We start from the raw sequence: 21,865 nt of genomic DNA on the forward strand, positions 1-21,865 counted from the left end.
AGTTGCTTGTAGAATGCTGCCAATCATCTATTGAACTCCGCCTCCTTCCTAGGGAGCTGATCCTTCCCCCTCAGCTTTTTTTCTGCAAGCAAGTTTCTCAGAAGTGTTTCTGCTTTGCTCTGTGGTTTTATTATTTTCAGGTTTTTTTTCTAAGTTTGGTTGGAGGCTCGGTGCTCAGAGGTTCCCCACTTGTTGGGACCTCTGTCTGGGAGAAGACACAGACTCGTGCTTTGGAAGTCTGCTGCTAGCAGGATTAGCCCTCGGGGACACCTAGCTAGCCAGCCTGCTTTTATATTTTTTTAGCTTGGGGCCATCCTCTGCTTAGCTGCTTGGATCCCTGATTTCAGGAGCTTGAGCACAGGCTGTTTGGTTCAGATGCAAAACCCTAGTGCTCAAAACCAGTAGAAACATCTACAAGAAAGAAACTCATCGAGGTAAGAAGCTAATCGTTCTCTCATGCCTTTTCAGAGTTATGGCCAGGTATGATAGAAATTTCCTTGTCCCTAAAAGGTTTTATAATCTAGTTGGTGCCTAAAGCAGCAGAGGGTGATGTGATTTCACAAGGAGTATTAGCAGGACTCGAACCCTGGATTCCCTGGACCTCAGCCCACTGTTGTGACCTCCAGGCTACTCCTTCCTGCCTGCTTATTTGGTGTACTGGTTATAACCCAGTAAAACTGCTCAGATGCAGCTTAAGGAAGGATTTGACCTTCCTCTAAGGACACCCTTCAAGTACATGTAACAATCAGAAATTCTGGTTCTCCCTACTCCATCCTCTTCTCCTCCCTCCCTGCCTGCTCCATCTGCAACCTTTCTTTCTTCTCCTTCCTCTCCCCTCCTCTTCCCATCTCATACTCTACTCCTCTCTCCCTCCCTGGGTAGGAGAGAAGGAGGTGCAGGAGCATCAAAACAGGGTCTGGAAGAACTCATTGGTCAGGTAAATGTAGGAGCTGCAGCGACATAGCTAGGATTAAATGGGTCCCTATAAAACCATCTCTCCCAAGGTAATGTGGACAGATTTCTTCAGAAGTCCACTCAGGGTGGGGTGTAGAAATTGTGGAGTATCAGTTTCCTTGCCTTGCTTTCAGAATTGTCCCACTTCCTCACTTCTCTAACATTTCTAAATTAGCTTCAAAGGTGGAATGGCTTCTTCATTCCTGCTGCTCTGACCACTGGCGCCATGCAAAAAGAGTCGAGCTCAGAGATAAAAGGAATTTTGCCCATTGGGTTCAATAGCTCTATGGTGGCAGTGGCCAGAGCCAGTAGAAGACTGGATAGCAGCAGGAATGAATGAGCAAACTAGATTTTCTGCTTGGCTCGCTCAGTGGTACCTCTGCCCATGAGCCAATCAGACCTTTTCATTACATTACTTTAGTGATTTCTATTCCGCCATTACCTTGCGGTTCAAGGCGGATTACATAAGGAGTTATCTGGACATTTCCCGTGGTATTATGGAGTGGAGCAGGTTGCTATTGGGGAATGAGATTATTCTTACTGTGTTAGTTTGTCTTTAAGGATTTCTTGAATAGCAGGGTTTTTATTTCTTTTCTGAAGGTTTTGTAGTCTGTGGTCGTGATCAGTAAATTGGAGAATTGGTAGTCTAGTCTTGCTGCTTGAGTGGCCAGGAGGCCATCGTACATTCTTTTTCGTTTGACGTTTCTGATTGGATGGTGCGTGGGTTCTCCTATGTCTGGTTGTGGTTATTTGGATTAGTCAGTTGTTCAAGTAGGCTGGGCAGTCTCCGTTTATGGTCTTAAATAGTAGACAGTAGAATTTGAATAGTATTCTTGCTTGTATTGGGAGCCAGTGTGAATCGAGGTAAGCCGCTGTGATGTTGTCATGTTTCCTCAGTGAGTAGATAAGTCTCAGAGCTGTGTTTTGTACTGTTTGTAGTTGTTTTATCATGGTTGCAAGGCAGGGGAGACAGAGGATGTTGCAGTAGTCTAGAAGACCCAGGACTAGGGAGCTGGAATTGTTTTCTGTCGAAGAATTTTTGAACTTGCAAATGATTTCTGTATTGTTTTGTTGATTTGTGGCTGCATGGTACAGCCTCTGTCTATCATCTTTCCTAGAAGTTTTAGAGTGGGTTGAATGGGGTATGTGATTGAGTTTATTACTAGGTTTGTTATGGTTGGGGTTTTGTTATTTTTGAGGCGGATTAATTTTGTTTTGTCAGGATTCAGTTTGTGCTCTTTCATCCATGTTGCTACTGTTTCTAGTGTTCTGTGTAGTGTGTCTGTCATGGAGGGCGCTGGTTGATCAAAAGGAAGGAGAATGGTGATGTCGCCTGCATAACTATAGGAGGTTAGGCCTAATTTGTCTAGACAGGTACCGAGGGATGCAATGTAGAGGTTGAAGAGTGTGGGAGATAAAGGTGATCCTTGGGGTATGCCGCAGGGGTTGGACCATGGTTCTGATTTTTCTTTGTTTGACTTTCTGCTCAATGGTGGCTCCACCCCTGAGGAGCCAGTCAGACCTTTACTTTCTTTCTGCTCAATGGTAGCTCCACCCCTGAGGAGCCAATCAGACCTTTTCTTCCTTTCTGCTCAATAATACCTCCACCCCTGAGGAGCAAATTAGACCTTTACTTCCTTTCTGCTCAATAATACCTCCACCCCTGAGGAGCCAATCAGACCATTTATGCCTTTCTGTTCACTAACAGCTCCACCCCTGAGGAGCCAATTAGACCTTTTCTTCCTTTCTGCTCAATAATACCTCCACCCCTGAGGAGCAAATTAGACCTTTACTTCCTTTCTGCTCAATGGTAGCTCTACCCCTGAGGAGCAGACCAGATGTTTGCTGAAAACCCTGAAGACATCATCATAACCTAAGTTCTGGTGCCACATTATGAAATCACTGAGCATTTTCATTACATCACTAGGCTCACACACACTGGACAAGTGAGATGACTTCTCTGGAGACAGCAGGACACTTTCTGGTGATGTCTCCTGACTGATCTATTGTGCCGGTGCTCTATGCTGCAATGTCCTGGTTTCAAGGAATGTGCCGGCTGCTAGGAAGTGCCTTTTCCCGCTGCCACATGTGGCTCCAGACAGGAACCACGATCTCATTCAGTTCTATTTTATTTTTTATGCACTCTAACTCTTTGGTCAAGGATGACCAAATTTGGTTATACCCAGAAGAGTTGCAGGTAATCCCAAACCTGCACCTCCCCCCACAGAATATTGCCCTTCTCAGACCTGCCCTGTCCCTTCGTGTCTCTTCCTAAACAAGAGTGCAAGTTAAGAAAGTGTGTGAGAAGCAGTCCGTGTGCTGGGAATGATACGAATATGGCTTAAATAGAAATGTAGTTTGTTAACTGTATTGTAATTAATGAACGTAACAATGCTCTGTAAGATTAAGTATTTTATATGACAGACCATTGTGTAAACTGTGTTGATTATACTGTATAAGATTAGAATGGCAGTAGAGCGTTAAAAAAACCCATCTCTGTCTTGGTTCCTTCTCCTCTCCTCTATGTAACAAATCAGGCGGCCTGGAATAGTCTCATTTTTAATTTGTAGTTATGGAACCCCCCGAGCTTCTGCCACTCTCTCAATACAGTGTCCTTACCCATGTTCTGCTTCTCACTGAACTAATTACGGTGTGCTGTTTGACGATTTCCCCAGGTTCTGGATATTGGGGAGGGTCTGACGGTGCCAGATGAATTCTCAGAGGAGGAGAAGAGGACGGGGTTCTGGTGGAAGCAGCTGATTGCAGGTGGGGTGGCAGGAGCCGTCTCCAGAACTGGTACAGCCCCACTGGATCGACTCAAGGTTTTCATGCAGGTAAGTCTTTCCCTGCCTTCTGCCTGCAATGCAGTTCTTTGCCCCTTGCACGCATGTCGCCTGTCTGGTGGGTCCCTCACACTCTTCAGGTTCAGGTTTCTTAACATGATTACCCGCCTAAGGATACTAGATCCATCTGGGTGGGGTACATTATTCTCTATAATAAAACCCTAAGCGCGTATGCGCACTGAGGATTTTGTGATCCCTGCTGCCTTACTGTCTGCCTCCATGCCGAATTTGATTTCCGGCGCATGGGGCGGCTTGCTTCGGCGGTTTGATTCCTGTGCTGCCGGGACACCTCTTCTCACCCCCGGACCAGCAAACACAGCAGCCGCGGGCCATTTGCTAGGCCGGCCCACTTCAATAATGCGAGGTAGGCCAGCCTAGCAAAAGCCCCGAGGCTGCTAGGGCTAGCGGATGCTGGACAGGGGGGAGCAGTGAAAGGAGAAGACCTACTGATGGACAGGGGGATCAGGTAAAAGGTGCTGCTGGACAAAGGGGAGGTAAAAGGAAGGGAGAAGGGCTACTGATGGACAGGGGGAGCAGGCAAGAGCTACTGCTGGACAGGGGGGAGGTAAAAGGGAGAAGGCCTACTGCTGGACAGGGTAAGCTGGGAAGAGGTGCTGCTGGACAGGCAGGAGGTAAACGAAGGGAGAAGAGCTGCTGCTGGATAGGGTGAACAGGGAAGGGATGCTGCTGGACACGGGGGAGGTAAAAGGAAGGGAGAATGGCTACTGCTGGACAGGGGGAGCAGGCAAGGGTTGGTGGTGGACAGCTGAGGAAAGAGAGAGACAGAAAGACAGACAGACAGAAAGTGGCAAAGGAGAGAAAGAAAAAAAGAAAGATAGACACACACATCTATTCTAGCACACGTTAATGTAATGGGCTTAAAGACTAGTTAAATAATAAAGGCAGAAAGGAATTCCACTTCATAACAGGTAAAAGCACAGAAAGTTAATGCCCCAACACACAGTTCACCAACAGGTTCAGCTCCTGTTTACAAAGAATCCGTGTACATATCTCGTCTAACTCTTTGGGCTTTCTTTCCTGCTTAGGTACATGCTTCCAAAGACAACCATATGAATGTGCTGAGTGGGCTCAGGGGAATGATCCAGGAGGGCGGAGTCTGCTCGCTGTGGCGTGGGAACGGGATCAACGTTTTGAAGATAGCACCTGAATCTGCCATAAAATTCATGGCCTATGAGCAGGTGTGTTGTGGCATGCCACCAGTCCTCTCTCTCAAACCCACACACTCACATATCCTCCACGGTACATGTGAGCTTCTCAGCTATATGAAGTCCATGAACTGAAAGCGTGGTTGCAATCCCTGGTTGCATCTGTAGTTTCTTATTTCAGATCAAGCGTCTGATTCGGGGCCAGCAGGAGACGCTGCGTGTGCAGGAGAGGTTCATTGCTGGGTCTCTGGCTGGGGCTACAGCTCAGACAATCATCTACCCCATGGAGGTGAGTCAAGGTTTCGTGTTTAGTACCAGAATGACGTGGGGACAAATTTTTCCTCTTCCCTATGAGAACTCATTTTCCCATCCCCGCGAGTTCTTTTCCTGCAAGCTCCATCCTCATCTGCACAAGTGCGGTTAAGGCAGAGCTTACAGGAATGGAGCAGGGACAGCGATAGCGAGAAAACTCACAGGGACCGGACAGGGAAATTGAGTTCCTGCAGGGACAGGGAGAAATTTCCCCCCGTTTCATTCCCAACTTCTGATCTGACGAAGGTTGAAATGGGACAGGGACTAAGCAGTCACATGAAATAACTTGTCTAGATGACAGTCTATTGCTAGTTCCTGGTCTGAAGATTGCACGGATGCCAGATATGCGGACTGTGGCTTTTTCTGTTGAAAAGCCGCCCTGTTGAATGAACTCCCACTGGTGCTTTGGCTGGGTTTAAGAGACATTTAAGGGGGCTCTGGAAGCGTTAATTTTATTTCATTCTTGAATTTGACGGCGGTTTAAGATTGATTATGTCGAATGTCACTTTGCTGCTTGTATTAATTTATGGATGTTAAAATTGTGACTCACCCTGAGATCTATCCTCGCCTCCTCCGTTACAAAGCCGCGCTAGTGTTTTTAGCTCTGACACGCATAGAATTCTTATGAGCGTTCAAGTTGTTACTGCCGCAGCCAGCGCTAAAAACACTGTGGCTTTGTAAAGGAAGGGGGTATGTTTGGATGGGCTAAATTTGTTTACTAATTTATGAATAAACATTTATGATTCACACTGTCCACCATTTTAAGAATTAAATGCACAAAAAAGTATAAACAAAGGAAATAACAGGTAACTTCAAGCACTTCTTGATATATCTCCTCCCTCCCCCTAACCACGCAATGTTATTTTACTAAACAGCCTTGAAGCCGATTCAGGTCATACTGCGCGGTACATCAAGAACCTTTGACTAAATAAACAAACATGGAGCCAGCATGTTCTCGAATTCGCAGCCGTCTTCTAGTAATCCCAAGTAACGAACATTGCAATAATTAAGACAGGAAGTAGCCGCAGGCATTCCTCAAACCCACAGAACAGAATTGATTAAAACGAGGCACCGCTGCAGATATCGGATTCTTTAATGTCAAAGAACCGTCAAGCTGCACACCAAAGTCCCTTTCCCAAAACTAAGGGATGCTCTACATCGCCAGAGGATTTTTCTACCCACAATATCTGTTTTCTGCAGATTCAGCACCATCTTGAGAGCATTTCTATCCCCCTCCCTTATCTTTAGCTTAAAGTATGAAAATATGGATGTCATCAGCAAAAATAAAATGCTTAATACCCAACTATCCTAAATATCATCCCGCTGATAATAGACACGATGAAAAATAGGGGGAAGGGGTGACAGTGTCGCCCCCTGCAGGATTGCCCATGTAACTGGGTAACCTGATAACCTGCCACCTACTAGCATCGCCCGAGTTCTCACAAATAAAAATGCATTTAATTATTTGGATTCTGCATTTGTCTCAGGCCTTTTTTTCCCGCAGTGAGTTACATTCAGGTATTTCCTGTCCCTGGAGGACTGACAGACGACGTCTGTACTCGAGGCCATGGAAGGCTAAGTGGCTTTGTTCAAGTCACAAGGAGCCTCGGTGGCATTTGAGCCGCCATTCTCAAACTGATGACAACCTTGTCCGCAATGCTCACCCCCAGCCCCCTTCACAACCGACGCGACGCCAGGTCACGGTCGATGGCCTCGAAAGCAACACTAAGGGTCTAACACAACCAACAGCACATCTGTCCCCTGAAGACACAATCAGTATTTCAGGCAGGACCACATCTGTGCTGAGCTACCGTGGAAATCTTTTAAAAAATTTTTTTTATTTATAACAACTTTCTTATTACAATCGAGCAGAATAATTACAACTTGAATGGATCAATTAAACATAATAGAAACACCTAAAAACAGGAAAAGCAAATTATTTAGATATTTAGTCCACAATATTTTGAGAAGATCAACAGAAAATAAAAATTCAAATGAAAAATTAGACAAGAATAAGAAAGCGGCAATATTCTGCATGACCTACAGCCAGTAGAGCAAACGACACATTATTTGCTCTGGATGCTCCTCCTCCTCTTGATTCAATAAACTCTAACAGCTGTTTGGGTTCAAAAAATAGGAAATAAAACATTTTACAGGAAAGTTCCACCCCAGGCAAGGATTCAAGGCCTTAATGCCAACAACTCCTTTCTCCATATCAGGAAATATACGCATTTTGGCCCCCCCCAACGGATCATTTAAATGGTGAAAATACAAACGCAACTAATCAGGTTCTCCTTTCGGTTCTCACCTCAACTGGTGCAGGTCTATAAAATCCCTTAGAGAGCAATGGAACATCAACTTTTCTTTAGTACCGATCTACTGTACTGTAATCATAGATCTACACAAGTGGTGTAGCCATGGGTGGGCCTGGTGGAGATCCTCAAGCCTTCGCCGTGGCCCCCACAGCCTTCTTTCCGACGTAACTTCCTGTTTCCACATAGGCAGAGTATGTCAGAAGGAAAGCTGTGGGGGCCAGCGCAAGCAGTGTGTTATCAGTCACGCTGCTGGTGAAGGTCTGAACTGGCGGAGGCAACAGCAGGGGGCGGAGCTTGAGAGACTGGATCGCAGGGTTCTTCCGCCCACTGAACTTGGGTCCAGACCCACCCAAAATTGGGTGTCTGGCTCTGCCCCTGCTACATGACGACCCATTTACAATCATACACAAAGACTGAGCACAATTCCTACTCGGATATTAATGCTGTGGGGTGGGGGTCAGCTTTGCCCTAGGGAAGAGCGCCAATAGCAGATTTGGGGTCAGGGGGATATGGTCTTGCATTGAGTGGGTCTCTCACTTCATGTGTTTCTGGCGAAGCAACTAATGAAATGCAACCGAAGTAAGCAAAAGAATCTGTGTTCAGGTCTTGAAGACGCGGCTGGCCCTGCGCAGGACTGGTCAGTACTTGGGCATGGTGGACTGTGCCAGGCAGATCCTGAAGAAGGAAGGTGTTCGTGCATTCTCCAAGGGTTACCTGCCCAATCTGCTAGGAATCGTCCCCTACGCTGGCATCGATCTGGCAGTCTATGAGGTCTGTATTTGCCTACTTCTATGATGACATTGGATCATTTTGCTGTTAGTATGATGGAATCGCTTCATAATGATGGTTAATAAATCTTCAGAAATACTGTTATTGTGAACCAGGAAGTGCTGCTCCCCTACACCCCCCCCAGAGGCACCAGAGGGCTGCATTCATAACTCCAACCCCCTCCCTGCTTAGGAAGACCTTGGGCTGCCTCTGCCTCTCCCCTCCCACCCTCACCCTGCTGCTGCCATCCCACCCCTTCTTTCTTTCTATCTTTAAATATCTTCCTTCTCTTTTGCCTCTCTACAGACTCTGAAGAACACATGGCTACAGAATTATAGCAGAAACACGGCCGATCCAGGCGTCTTGGTCCTCTTGGCGTGTGGGACAGTCTCCAGCACCTGTGGTCAGATAGCCAGTTACCCATTGGCACTGGTGCGCACTCGCATGCAAGCGCAAGGTGAGACATCTCCTGGTGGAGGGAGGTGAGATTACAGGATCCAGTGAGAGAGAGCAGCCCCTAAGCTACTCAACGTCCACTCAAGAGGGGACTCGCACAGTTCTGGAACTGCCCTCCATTTAGACACAGCTGGATAAGTTGTGCATGTCGGCTGAGAATTGCAATTTAGCATCCTGACTGGAGAAATTATTAGCTAAGCGAGGTTTAAAAAAGGTTTGGAGAAATTCCTAAAATGGAAGTTCACAGGCCATTATTGAGAGGGCTTGGGGAAAGCCACTGTTTTGCTACTAGGGATCTAGGTTGGAAACAGGATTCTGGGCTTGATGGACCTTTGGCCTGTCCTAGTATCTTCTTATGATTACAGCAGGATATTAAATTGCCAATCCCTCCTGTTCCATGCACAGACTTTCTGTTTGCTGGGGAGAGAGAAAGGCTGGGCACCCTCAGTTCCACACATAGGGCTCCTTTCACTAAGGTGCGTTAGCGTTTTTAGCGTGCGCTATGCGCCCAAAACTAACGCCAGCTCAAAGGAGGCATTAGCGTCTAGCGCATGCGGTAAAAGGAACCCATCGACTTTCATGCTGAGGGAGGGACAGTGTATCTCTCCTAAGTAACAGGCAGGGCTCTCTCAGGACTGGTGCAAGGAGACAGGACACCCTCGCTGATCCTTCAGCCTGATTATCATGCCCCCCCCCCCAACTCCTTTCCCACAATTAACTTTCAGGCCCTTAGCCAACCCTCACCCCAAGATTTTAATAATTAAACTCAAGAACTATGATCATTCCAATGCAGCTCCCCCCCCCAAAAATAACCAGCACTCTCCTGGACCAGTCAGTGATACTCGGTGGCGTAATATGGATTTTCTTCTCTTCAGATTTAGCCTCCACCTTTCTTTCCGAGTACTAGCTCAAGGAAATTACATTCAGGTATTTCCCTGACCCTGAGGACTTAAAATCTAAGGGCTAGATTCACTAAGGACACTGATCGTGTCCCGACCCGATCCGTGCATGCAAATGAGGGGGAACGGCATGCAAATGTAGGCAGACAGCGATTCACTAAAAAACAAGCGACTGCTGAGGACCTGAAATCCCAGAAGCCCTGCTCCATTTAGCTCTCTGCTCCTGCTTGCTCCCTTCCCTGCAGCGTGAGCGGGTTAAAACCACGGGCTCGCACTGCAGGGAAGAGCAGCAGAGAGCAGGAGTTGGGGTGAGTAAAAAAGAACAAAATGGACAGCAAACGCATGCACAGACCATCCACAGGCAAAGTAGATGATCTGCGCATGCATTGGGATCGCTCTCCAGCAATCCGTGTTGTCGGTGAGAAGCGTGTCTCCGATCGCCGCCCCCCACTTGCATCGGTCAGCCTGCCTTGGATCGCCCACAGGTCAGGTAAGATGGGGGGGCTTAGTGAATCTAGGCCTATGTTTGTACCTGAGCCAATGGAGAGTAAAGTCAGAAGGAGCCGCAGTGCAGGGTTACCAGACGGTCTGGGTACCTGAAGGGATTTCCAAAACCCAGCAGTTTGTCTGGCTTTTGGAAGTCTCCATCCTCTGGGCCGCGTCTGTGCGTGCGTGGACTTTGACGCAATATCATGCAGAAGCTCATCATCGCACGCACAGACGCCCTCCAGACGCAGTCCTGATCTCGGGGAGGGTCGCAAGGGGGTGGAAATCTGACAACCCTACCACAGTGGGATTTGACCGCTGGCTTCCCTGGTTCTCTAAGCCAGGGGGGGTCAAAGTCCCTCCTCGAGGTTCCCCAATGAATATGCATGAGATCTATTAGCATACAATGAAAGCAGTGCATGCAAATAGATCTCATGCATATTCATTGGGGAACCTCGAGGAGGGACTTTGACATCCCTGCTCTAAGCACTGGTTGCTCCTCCACTCTTCATATCTAGTCATTTATCTAGATAAAGGGTTATTTAGAAATTGTCCACCCCTCAGTACATTTGTAGCTGTTAGGATCTATAATTGTGCTTTGACTGCAGCTGCTGTTCGCCGCCTCCCCCCAGGCGAATGCCTAGTCGCACCTGATGGTTACGCTGCCAGGGCAGGCAGTGGGCTTCCTATGCCACCAAATGTCTGTGATGAGACTGAGAAACTTGGCTGTGGGTCTGAATCTGACTGTGCCCCATCTCTTCCCCTCTGCAGCCTCCATTGCAGGAGCCCCTCAGCTCTCCATGCTGGGACTGTTCAAACACATCTTGTCTCAGGAGGGGGTTTTTGGACTGTATCGAGGCATTGCTCCCAACTTCATGAAGGTGATTCCTGCTGTCAGCATCAGCTACGTGGTCTACGAGAACATGAAAGTGGCTCTGGGAGTATCTTCCAGATGAGACTTCAAGAGGAGGCATAGGGTGGCCCGCGAGAGACTCATGTGCCAGGGCCTGCCTTTCACCCTACGCATCTGGCTCCCTTCCCCAGCTCTGATGGATAGCACTGTTAGGGAGACGTGTGTAATCGTGCCCATCTGTTTGTTAATGGAGGTGGCTCTTGAAAAGAACAGAGGAAACAGGCGTCTTCTGTTACCCATCTGTAGCTTCAGCAGACACAGCAGGTGGGCTCACTGGGAAGGGACAGTACAAACTTCTTTGTGAAGCTGTCCGTGCATTTGCTGCTCAGGCCTCCACGTCTGTTCCCTCGCCTGAGCTTCTGGCCATCTTTGGGATATTTTTTTTCTCCTCTACGGTCCTATTTCCTACTTGCACAGTGCCATCTGCAAGAGGTGGAGCAGCCTCACTGGACTGGCAGCGGCTGTACCAGCTCAGAATGGCGAGCTCTGGCCTGGCAACGGCTGTCCAAGGCGTGGGCATTTAGAAGCATCATTTGTATTTAAGTTTGTATAATGTTTTATCTGAGATTGTATAACCTGCTACCTCACACTTGGAACACACATGCATGCAGTACGCCAGCGCCAGTGTGGAACCACAAGTAATGTGTTTGCCTGTATTGCTATTTTTGCTCAGTCTGAATTTCTCCCTCCCTCGCCCTCGGGACACCTACAGGACCAGCTCAATGGCAGGAGAAGGGATTACTATGAAAGGAGGCTCCAGAACTTTAGGTCAAATCTGATGGGAAGGACGGGTGCAGCATTTGTCACCCCCCCAATTGGGTTCCCAGATGTCTTCATTAAAAAAAAAAAAAAAAAAGCAGACGTGTGGCCTGCCCCAGCCCGTCCTCCACACAATCCTCGTCTCTTTTCCCTGAGCTCGGGGCTGCGTCTGCAGGGCTTCTGAGCATGCGTGGATGCAACGTGTTGACATCATGCACACATATGCGTGCAAAGTTATTGCGTTGCCATCCGTGCATGCCAAATGGCCCCAAACCGGTTTTGGAAGCCCATCTGGGCACTCGGACAGTCCTCTAAAAAGAGGACATGCCCAGGTTTCCACGGACATCTGCTTACCTCCCCCCCTCTCACTCCACCTCCAGCCCCTCATCCTTTCCTGTCCTTGGCAATAGTTTTAAAATGGTCATTTGTTTTACCCACTCCCTACACAAAAGCACTTGAGTCTTAGAAAACGTGCTCCCTCCTTAGGGTCTGTGCCTCTCTTTTCCTGTACTGCCCTGCTTGTCTGTCTCCCCAACATGATGGGCAGAAGGGCTCCTGGTGCACGGGTGGGGGAGAGGCTGACTGACTCCTAGGGCAGCTGAGTCAGTTGTCACTGGAAGGAGGTTCCCTGCCAGGAAGTGGGTAAAAGAGAGGAGAGCCACGATCCCACTGCAGCCTCTGCCTCTCTGTTCTCCAGGTTTGCCCACACTTTGCACTTCGCTGTTCCTGCCACTGGAAATGAACTTGCTCACTCTCACTCCCTGCCCCTGTCTCTTCTTCCACACTTCACTGACAATAGGGAATCCTTAGAACAAGAGCTGAAACTTCTTACAGACAAGGGGGAACCGATACCCGTCCTGTGATGCTGACCCTGGATAAGTCATGTAACCCTCCACTGCCCCAGGTATAAAAACTTAAGATTGCGAGCCCACTTGTGACAGAGAAAGTACCTGCTTGTGATAGGTAAACCACTTTGATGCACTACATTTTTCCCTCTCACACTTTTTCCTCAGACCCCCATCTCTCTGTTAGTCTCACAGGCTCTCCCCCTTTCCCCAGACCCCCATCTCTCTGCTAGTCTCACAGGCTCTCCCCCTTTCCCCAGACCCCCATCTCTCTGCTAGTCTCACAGGCTCTCCCCCTTTCCCCAGACCCCCGTCTCTCTACTAGTCTCACAGGATCTCCCCCTTTCCCAAGACCCCGTCTCTCTGCTAGTCTCACAGGCTCTCCCCCTTTCCCCAGACCCCCATCTCTCTGCTAGTCTCACAGGCTCTCCCCCTTTCCCCAGACCCCCATCTCTCTACTAGTCTCACAGGCTCTCCCCCTTTCCCCAGACCCCCATCTCTCTGCTAGTCTCACAGGCTCTCCCCCTTTCCCAAGACCCCATCTCTCTGCTAGTCTCACAGGCTCTCCCCCTTTCCCAAGACCCCGTCTCTCTGCTAGTCTTGCAGGCTCCCCCTTTCCCCAGGCCCCGTCTCTCTGCTAGTCTCACAGGCTCTCCCCCTTTCCCCAGACCCCCATCTCTCTGCTAGTCTCACAGGCTCTCCCCCTTTCCCCAGACCCCCATCTCTCTGCTAGTCTCACAGGCTCTCCCCCTTTCCCAAGACCCCATCTCTCTGCTAGTCTTGCAGGCTCCCCCTTTCCCCAGGCCCCGTCTCTCTGCTAGTCTCACAGGCTCTCCCCCTTTCCCCAGACCCCCATCTCTCTACTAGTCTCACAGGCTCTCCCCCTTTCCCAAGACCCCCGTCTCTCTGCTACTCTCACAGGCTCTCCCTTTTCCCAAGACCCCGTCTCTCTGCTAGTCTCACAGGCTCTCCCCCTTTCCCCAGACCCCCATCTCTCTACTAGTCTCACAGGCTCTCCCTTTTCCCAGACCCCCATCTCTCTACTAGTCTCACAGGCTCTCCCCCTTTCCCAAGACCCCCGTCTCTCTGCTACTCTCACAGGCTCTCCCTTTTCCCAAGACCCCGTCTCTCTGCTAGTCTTGCAGGCTCCCCCTTTCCCCAGGCCCCGTCTCTCTGCTAGTCTCACAGGCTCTCCCCCTTTCCCCAGACCCCCATCTCTCTGCTAGTCTCACAGGCTCTCCCCCTTTCCCCAGACCCCCATCTCTCTGCTAGTCTCACAGGCTCTCCCCCTTTCCCAAGACCCCATCTCTCTACTAGTCTCACAGGCTCTCCCCCTTTCCCAAGACCCCCGTCTCTCTGCTACTCTCACAGGCTCTCCCTTTTCCCAAGACCCCGTCTCTCTGCTAGTCTCACAGGCTCTCCCCCTTTCCCCAGACCCCCATCTCTCTACTAGTCTCACAGGCTCTCCCTTTCCCCAGACCCCCATCTCTCTACTAGTCTCACAGGCTCTCCCCCTTTCCCAAGACCCCCGTCTCTCTGCTACTCTCACAGGCTCTCCCTTTTCCCAAGACCCCGTCTCTCTGCTAGTCTCACAGGCTCTCCCCCTTTCCCCAGACCCCCATCTCTCTACTAGTCTCACAGGCTCTCCCTTTTCCCAGACCCCCATCTCTCTACTAGTCTCACAGGCTCTCCCCCTTTCCCAAGACCCCCGTCTCTCTGCTACTCTCACAGGCTCTCCCTTTTCCCAAGACCCCGTCTCTCTGCTAGTCTTGCAGGCTCCCCCTTTCCCCAGGCCCCGTCTCTCTGCTAGTCTCACAGGCTCTCCCCCTTTCCCCAGACCCCCCTCTCTCTGCTAGTCTCACAGGCTCTCCCCCTTTCCCCAGACCCCCATCTCTCTGCTAGTCTCACAGGCTCTCCCCCTTTCCCCAGACCCCCATCTCTCTGCTAGTCTCACAGGCTCTCCCCCTTTCCCAAGACCCCATCTCTCTGCTAGTCTTGCAGGCTCCCCCTTTCCCCAGGCCCCGTCTCTCTGCTAGTCTCACAGGCTCTCCCCCTTTCCCCAGACCCCCATCTCTCTGCTAGTCTCACAGGCTCTCCCCCTTTCCCAAGACCCCCGTCTCTCTGCTACTCTCACAGGCTCTCCCTTTTCCCAAGACCCCGTCTCTCTGCTACTCTCACAGGCTCTCCCCCTTTCCCCAGACCCCCATCTCTCTACTAGTCTCACAGGCTCTCCCTTTTCCCAGACCCCCATCTCTCTACTAGTCTCACAGGCTCTCCCCCTTTCCCAAGACCCCCGTCTCTCTGCTACTCTCACAGGCTCTCCCTTTTCCCAAGACCCCATCTCTCTGCTAGTCTCACAGGCTCTCCCCCTTTCCCCAGACCCCCATCTCTCTACTAGTCTCACAGGCTCTCCCTTTTCCCAGACCCCCATCTCTCTACTAGTCTCACAGGCTCTCCCCCTTTCCCAAGACCCCCGTCTCTCTGCTACTCTCACAGGCTCTCCCTTTTCCCAAGACCCCGTCTCTCTGCTAGTCTTGCAGGCTCCCCCTTTCCCCAGGCCCCGTCTCTCTGCTAGTCTCACAGGCTCTCCCCCTTTCCCCAGACCCCCATCTCTCTGCTAGTCTCACAGGCTCTCCCCCTTTCCCCAGACCCCCATCTCTCTGCTAGTCTCACAGGCTCTCCCCCTTTCCCAAGACCCCATCTCTCTACTAGTCTCACAGGCTCTCCCCCTTTCCCAAGACCCCCGTCTCTCTGCTACTCTCACAGGCTCTCCCTTTTCCCAAGACCCCGTCTCTCTGCTAGTCTCACAGGCTCTCCCCCTTTCCCCAGACCCCCATCTCTCTACTAGTCTCACAGGCTCTCCCTTTTCCCAGACCCCCATCTCTCTACTAGTCTCACAGGCTCTCCCCCTTTCCCAAGACCCCCGTCTCTCTGCTACTCTCACAGGCTCTCCCTTTTCCCAAGACCCCGTCTCTCTGCTAGTCTCACAGGCTCTCCCCCTTTCCCCAGACCCCCATCTCTCTACTAGTCTCACAGGCTCTCCCTTTTCCCAGACCCCCATCTCTCTACTAGTCTCACAGGCTCTCCCCCTTTCCCAAGACCCCCCTCTCTCTGCTACTCTCACAGGCTCTCCCTTTTCCCAAGACCCCGTCTCTCTGCTAGTCTTGCAGGCTCCCCCTTTCCCCAGGCCCCGTCTCTCTGCTAGTCTCACAGGCTCTCCCCCTTTCCCCAGACCCCCATCTCTCTGCTAGTCTCACAGGCTCTCCCCCTTTCCCCAGACCCCCATCTCTCTGCTAGTCTCACAGGCTCTCCCCCTTTCCCCAGACCCCCGTCTCTCTGCTAGTCTCACAGGCTCTCCCCCTTTCCCAAGACCCCATCTCTCTGCTAGTCTTGCAGGCTCCCCCTTTCCCCAGGCCCCGTCTCTCTGCTAGTCTCACAGGCTCTCCCCCTTTCCCCAGACCCCCATCTCTCTACTAGTCTCACAGGCTCTCCCCCTTTCCCAAGACCCCCGTCTCTCTGCTACTCTCACAGGCTCTCCCTTTTCCCAAGACCCCGTCTCTCTGCTAGTCTCACAGGCTCTCCCCCTTTCCCCAGACCCCCATCTCTCTACTAGTCTCACAGGCTCTCCCTTTTCCCAGACCCCCATCTCTCTACTAGTCTCACAGGCTCTCCCCCTTTCCCAAGACCCCCGTCTCTCTGCTACTCTCACAGGCTCTCCCTTTTCCCAAGACCCCGTCTCTCTGCTAGTCTTGCAGGCTCCCCCTTTCCCCAGGCCCCGTCTCTCTGCTAGTCTCACAGGCTCTCCCCCTTTCCCCAGACCCCCATCTCTCTACTAGTCTCACAGGCTCTCCCCCTTTCCCAAGACCCCGTCTCTCTACTAGTCTCACAGGCTCTCCCCCTTTCCCAAGACCCCCGTCTCTCTGCTACTCTCACAGGCTCTCCCTTTTCCCAAGACCCCGTCTCTCTGCTAGTCTCACAGGCTCTCCCCCTTTCCCCAGACCCCCATCTCTCTACTAGTCTCACAGGCTCTCCCTTTTCCCAGACCCCCATCTCTCTACTAGTCTCACAGGCTCTCCCCCTTTCCCAAGACCCCCGTCTCTCTGCTACTCTCACAGGCTCTCCCTTTTCCCAAGACCCCGTCTCTCTGCTAGTCTCACAGGCTCTCCCCCTTTCCCCAGACCCCCATCTCTCTACTAGTCTCACAGGCTCTCCCTTTTCCCAGACCCCCATCTCTCTACTAGTCTCACAGGCTCTCCCCCTTTCCCAAGACCCCCGTCTCTCTGCTACTCTCACAGGCTCTCCCTTTTCCCAAGACCCCGTCTCTCTGCTAGTCTTGCAGGCTCCCCCTTTCCCCAGGCCCCGTCTCTCTGCTAGTCTCACAGGCTCTCCCCCTTTCCCCAGACCCCCATCTCTCTGCTAGTCTCACAGGCTCTCCCCCTTTCCCCAGACCCCCATCTCTCTGCTAGTCTCACAGGCTCTCCCCCTTTCCCCAGACCCCCGTCTCTCTGCTAGTCTCACAGGCTCTCCCCCTTTCCCAAGACCCCATCTCTCTGCTAGTCTTGCAGGCTCCCCCTTTCCCCAGGCCCCGTCTCTCTGCTAGTCTCACAGGCTCTCCCCCTTTCCCCAGACCCCCATCTCTCTACTAGTCTCACAGGCTCTCCCCCTTTCCCAAGACCCCCGTCTCTCTGCTACTCTCACAGGCTCTCCCTTTTCCCAAGACCCCGTCTCTCTGCTAGTCTCACAGGCTCTCCCCCTTTCCCCAGACCCCCATCTCTCTACTAGTCTCACAGGCTCTCCCTTTTCCCAGACCCCCATCTCTCTACTAGTCTCACAGGCTCTCCCCCTTTCCCAAGACCCCCGTCTCTCTGCTACTCTCACAGGCTCTCCCTTTTCCCAAGACCCCATCTCTCTGCTAGTCTCACAGGCTCTCCCCCTTTCCCCAGACCCCCGTCTCTCTACTAGTCTCACAGGCTCTCCCTTTTCCCAGACCCCCATCTCTCTACTAGTCTCACAGGCTCTCCCCCTTTCCCAAGACCCCCGTCTCTCTGCTACTCTCACAGGCTCTCCCTTTTCCCAAGACCCCGTCTCTCTGCTAGTCTTGCAGGCTCCCCCTTTCCCCCGGCCCCGTCTCTCTGCTAGTCTCACAGGCTCTCCCCCTTTCCCCAGACCCCCATCTCTCTGCTAGTCTCACAGGCTCTCCCCCTTTCCCCAGACCCCCATCTCTCTGCTAGTCTCACAGGCTCTCCCCCTTTCCCAAGACCCCATCTCTCTACTAGTCTCACAGGCTCTCCCCCTTTCCCAAGACCCCCGTCTCTCTGCTACTCTCACAGGCTCTCCCTTTTCCCAAGACCCCGTCTCTCTGCTAGTCTCACAGGCTCTCCCCCTTTCCCCAGACCCCCATCTCTCTACTAGTCTCACAGGCTCTCCCTTTTCCCAGACCCCCATCTCTCTACTAGTCTCACAGGCTCTCCCCCTTTCCCAAGACCCCCGTCTCTCTGCTACTCTCACAGGCTCTCCCTTTTCCCAAGACCCCGTCTCTCTGCTAGTCTCACAGGCTCTCCCCCTTTCCCCAGACCCCCATCTCTCTACTAGTCTCACAGGCTCTCCCTTTTCCCAGACCCCCATCTCTCTACTAGTCTCACAGGCTCTCCCCCTTTCCCAAGACCCCCGTCTCTCTGCTACTCTCACAGGCTCTCCCTTTTCCCAAGACCCCGTCTCTCTGCTAGTCTTGCAGGCTCCCCCTTTCCCCAGGCCCCGTCTCTCTGCTAGTCTCACAGGCTCTCCCCCTTTCCCCAGACCCCCATCTCTCTGCTAGTCTCACAGGCTCTCCCCCTTTCCCCAGACCCCCATCTCTCTGCTAGTCTCACAGGCTCTCCCCCTTTCCCCAGACCCCCATCTCTCTGCTAGTCTCACAGGCTCTCCCCCTTTCCCAAGACCCCATCTCTCTGCTAGTCTTGCAGGCTCCCCCTTTCCCCAGGCCCCGTCTCTCTGCTAGTCTCACAGGCTCTCCCCCTTTCCCCAGACCCCCATCTCTCTACTAGTCTCACAGGCTCTCCCCCTTTCCCAAGACCCCCGTCTCTCTGCTACTCTCACAGGCTCTCCCTTTTCCCAAGACCCCGTCTCTCTGCTAGTCTCACAGGCTCTCCCCCTTTCCCCAGACCCCCATCTCTCTACTAGTCTCACAGGCTCTCCCTTTTCCCAGACCCCCATCTCTCTACTAGTCTCACAGGCTCTCCCCCTTTCCCAAGACCCCCGTCTCTCTGCTACTCTCACAGGCTCTCCCTTTTCCCAAGACCCCGTCTCTCTGCTAGTCTTGCAGGCTCCCCCTTTCCCCAGGCCCCGTCTCTCTGCTAGTCTCACAGGCTCTCCCCCTTTCCCCAGACCCCCATCTCTCTACTAGTCTCACAGGCTCTCCCCCTTTCCCAAGACCCCGTCTCTCTACTAGTCTCACAGGCTCTCCCCCTTTCCCCAGACCCCCATCTCTCTACTAGTCTCACAGGCTCTCCCCCTTTCCCCAGACCCCCGTCTCTCTACTAGTCTCACAGGCTCTCCCCCCTTTCCCAAGACCCCCGTCTCTCTGCTACTCTCACAGGCTCTCCCTTTTCCCAAGACCCCGTCTCTCTGCTAGTCTCACAGGCTCTCCCCCTTTCCCCAGACCCCCATCTCTCTACTAGTCTTGCAGGCTCTCCCCCTTTCCCCAGACCCCCATCTCTCTACTAGTCTCACAGGCTCTCCCTTTTCCCAGACCCCCATCTCTCTACTAGTCTCACAGGCTCTCCCCCTTTCCCAAGACCCCCGTCTCTCTGCTACTCTCACAGGCTCTCCCTTTTCCCAAGACCCCGTCTCTCTGCTAGTCTTGCAGGCTCCCCCTTTCCCCAGGCCCCGTCTCTCTGCTAGTCTCACAGGCTCTCCCCCTTTCCCCAGACCCCCATCTCTCTACTAGTCTCACAGGCTCTCCCCCTTTCCCAAGACCCCGTCTCTCTACTAGTCTCACAGGCTCTCCCCCTTTCCCCAGACCCCCATCTCTCTACTAGTCTCACAGGCTCTCCCCCTTTCCCCAGACCCCCGTCTCTCTACTAGTCTCACAGGCTCTCCCCCTTTCCCAAGACCCCCGTCTCTCTGCTACTCTCACAGGCTCTCCCTTTTCCCAAGACCCCGTCTCTCTGCTAGTCTCACAGGCTCTCCCCCTTTCCCCAGACCCCCATCTCTCTACTAGTCTTGCAGGCTCTCCCCCTTTCCCCAGACCCCCATCTCTCTACTAGTCTCACAGGCTCTCCCTTTTCCCAGACCCCCATCTCTCTACTAGTCTCACAGGCTCTCCCCCTTTCCCAAGACCCCCGTCTCTCTGCTACTCTCACAGGCTCTCCCTTTTCCCAAGACCCCGTCTCTCTGCTAGTCTTGCAGGCTCCCCCTTTCCCCAGGCCCCGTCTCTCTGCTAGTCTCACAGGCTCTCCCCCTTTCCCCAGACCCCCATCTCTCTACTAGTCTCACAGGCTCTCCCCCTTTCCCAAGACCCCGTCTCTCTACTAGTCTCACAGGCTCTCCCCCTTTCCCCAGACCCCCATCTCTCTACTAGTCTCACAGGCTCTCCCCCTTTCCCAAGACCCCCGTCTCTCTACTAGTCTCACAGGCTCTCCCCCTTTCCCCAGACCCCCATCTCTCTGCTAGTCTCACAGGCTCTCCCCCTTTCCTCAGACCCCCATCTCTCTGCTAGTCTTGCAGGCTCTCCCCCTTTCCTCAGACCCCCATCTCTCTGCTAGTCTCACAGGCTCTCCCCCTTTCCCCAGACCCCCGTCTCTCTACTAGTCTCACAGGCTCTCCCCCTTTCCCAAGACCCCCATCTCTCTGCTACTCTCACAGGCTCTCCCCCTTTCCCCAGACCCCCGTCTCTCTACTAGTCTCACAGGCTCTCCCTTTTCCCAAGACCCCCATCTCTCTGCTACTCTCACAGGCTCTCCCCCTTTCCCCAGACCCCCATATCTCTACTAGTCTCACAGGCTCTCCCCCTTTCCCCAGACCCCCGTCTCTCTACTAGTCTCACAGGCTCTCCCTTTTCCCAAGACCCCCATCTCTCTGCTACTCTCACAGGCTCTCCCCCTTTCCCCAGACCCCCATCTCTCTACTAGTCTCACAGGCTCTCCCCCTTTCCCAAGACCCCATCTCTCTACTAGTCTCACAGGCTCTCCCTTTTCCCAAGACCCCATCTCTCTGCTAGTCTCACAGGCTCTCCCCCTTTCCCCAGACCCCCGTCTCTCTACTAGTCTCACAGGCTCTCCCCCTTTCCCAAGACCCCCATCTCTCTGCTACTCTCACAGGCTCTCCCTTTTCCCAAGACCCCATCTCTCTGCTAGTCTCACAGGCTCTCCCCCTTTCCCCAGACCCCCGTCTCTCTACTAGTCTCACAGGCTCTCTCCTTTTCCCAAGACCCCCAGACCCCTTTCCCCAGACCCATAGTCTCACAGTCCCTCTCTTTCCCCAACCATATCTTGTTGTGTAACTGTGCTGAGGGTACCAAGGTCTTGGTCACATTGCTGTGGAAGGCACAACAGGGATCCTGTTTCTCAACACAGAATGTGGCCTTGTATATATCAACATTTGGCTTTTCCCGAACCTGTGACCACCCGCAGAGAACAAGGTTTTTTTTTCACTTTTATTGTACTGAACCTCTTCTAAGTGCTGTCAGAAACAGTGCCACTCACTTCAGTTAATGGGGGTGGGAGGGGAGGATGGATAAGCAGGGTGTTATACGCAGGGCTTGTGATACAGTTTTATCCTCTGGATGTTACATGGAACCAGCCATGGTGCCATCCCTGAGTCTCTACTTCAGGGGCTTCAGTCTTGGGAGGGTCGTAGAGCTGGACACTGTGAGATTGATTTTCTAATACAGCCTTGGTCTATTGGGTGCTGGATTCTGATTTAAGAAAAATGTGAAGCTTAAGGTGCAAAAAAATAGTGTGACATTAGCAGGGTGAGGAGAAGAGCATGGATTCGTCTCCTACCCAAGTGTCACAGGATTGGGATGTATCTCTTATTCTAAGGGGGAAAACAGACAAACACATCCACTTTAATATGAAAAAAGGAGAACTAAGGTCTGCTAAAATGAGAAAGACAGAGCAACAGATCCCCCCCCCCCCCGTGAAAAGGAAAGA

The 21,865-nt window shown here is 52.1% G+C and overlaps 1 protein-coding gene across 3 annotated transcripts in view; it reads left to right on the top strand.

Moving 5' to 3' along the window:
* LOC117350819 (calcium-binding mitochondrial carrier protein SCaMC-3-like) overlaps positions 1-21,865 on the top strand; it is a 41,819-nt gene extending 19,954 nt beyond the window's left edge. For all 3 annotated transcript variants that reach the window (XM_033925456.1, XM_033925455.1, XM_033925457.1), the window contains exons 5-10: positions 3,630-3,788; positions 4,844-4,996; positions 5,145-5,252; positions 8,194-8,361; positions 8,665-8,815; positions 10,971-21,865. In XM_033925456.1, coding sequence (XP_033781347.1) covers positions 3,630-3,788; positions 4,844-4,996; positions 5,145-5,252; positions 8,194-8,361; positions 8,665-8,815; positions 10,971-11,155 — 924 coding nt within the window. In that variant the 3' untranslated portion in view covers positions 11,156-21,865. The remainder of the gene's footprint in view (positions 1-3,629; positions 3,789-4,843; positions 4,997-5,144; positions 5,253-8,193; positions 8,362-8,664; positions 8,816-10,970) is intronic.

The sequence above is a fragment of the Geotrypetes seraphini genome, chromosome 16 (genome assembly GCF_902459505.1).
Source record: "Geotrypetes seraphini chromosome 16, aGeoSer1.1, whole genome shotgun sequence".
In the NCBI taxonomy this organism is placed as follows: Eukaryota; Metazoa; Chordata; class Amphibia; order Gymnophiona; family Dermophiidae; genus Geotrypetes; species Geotrypetes seraphini.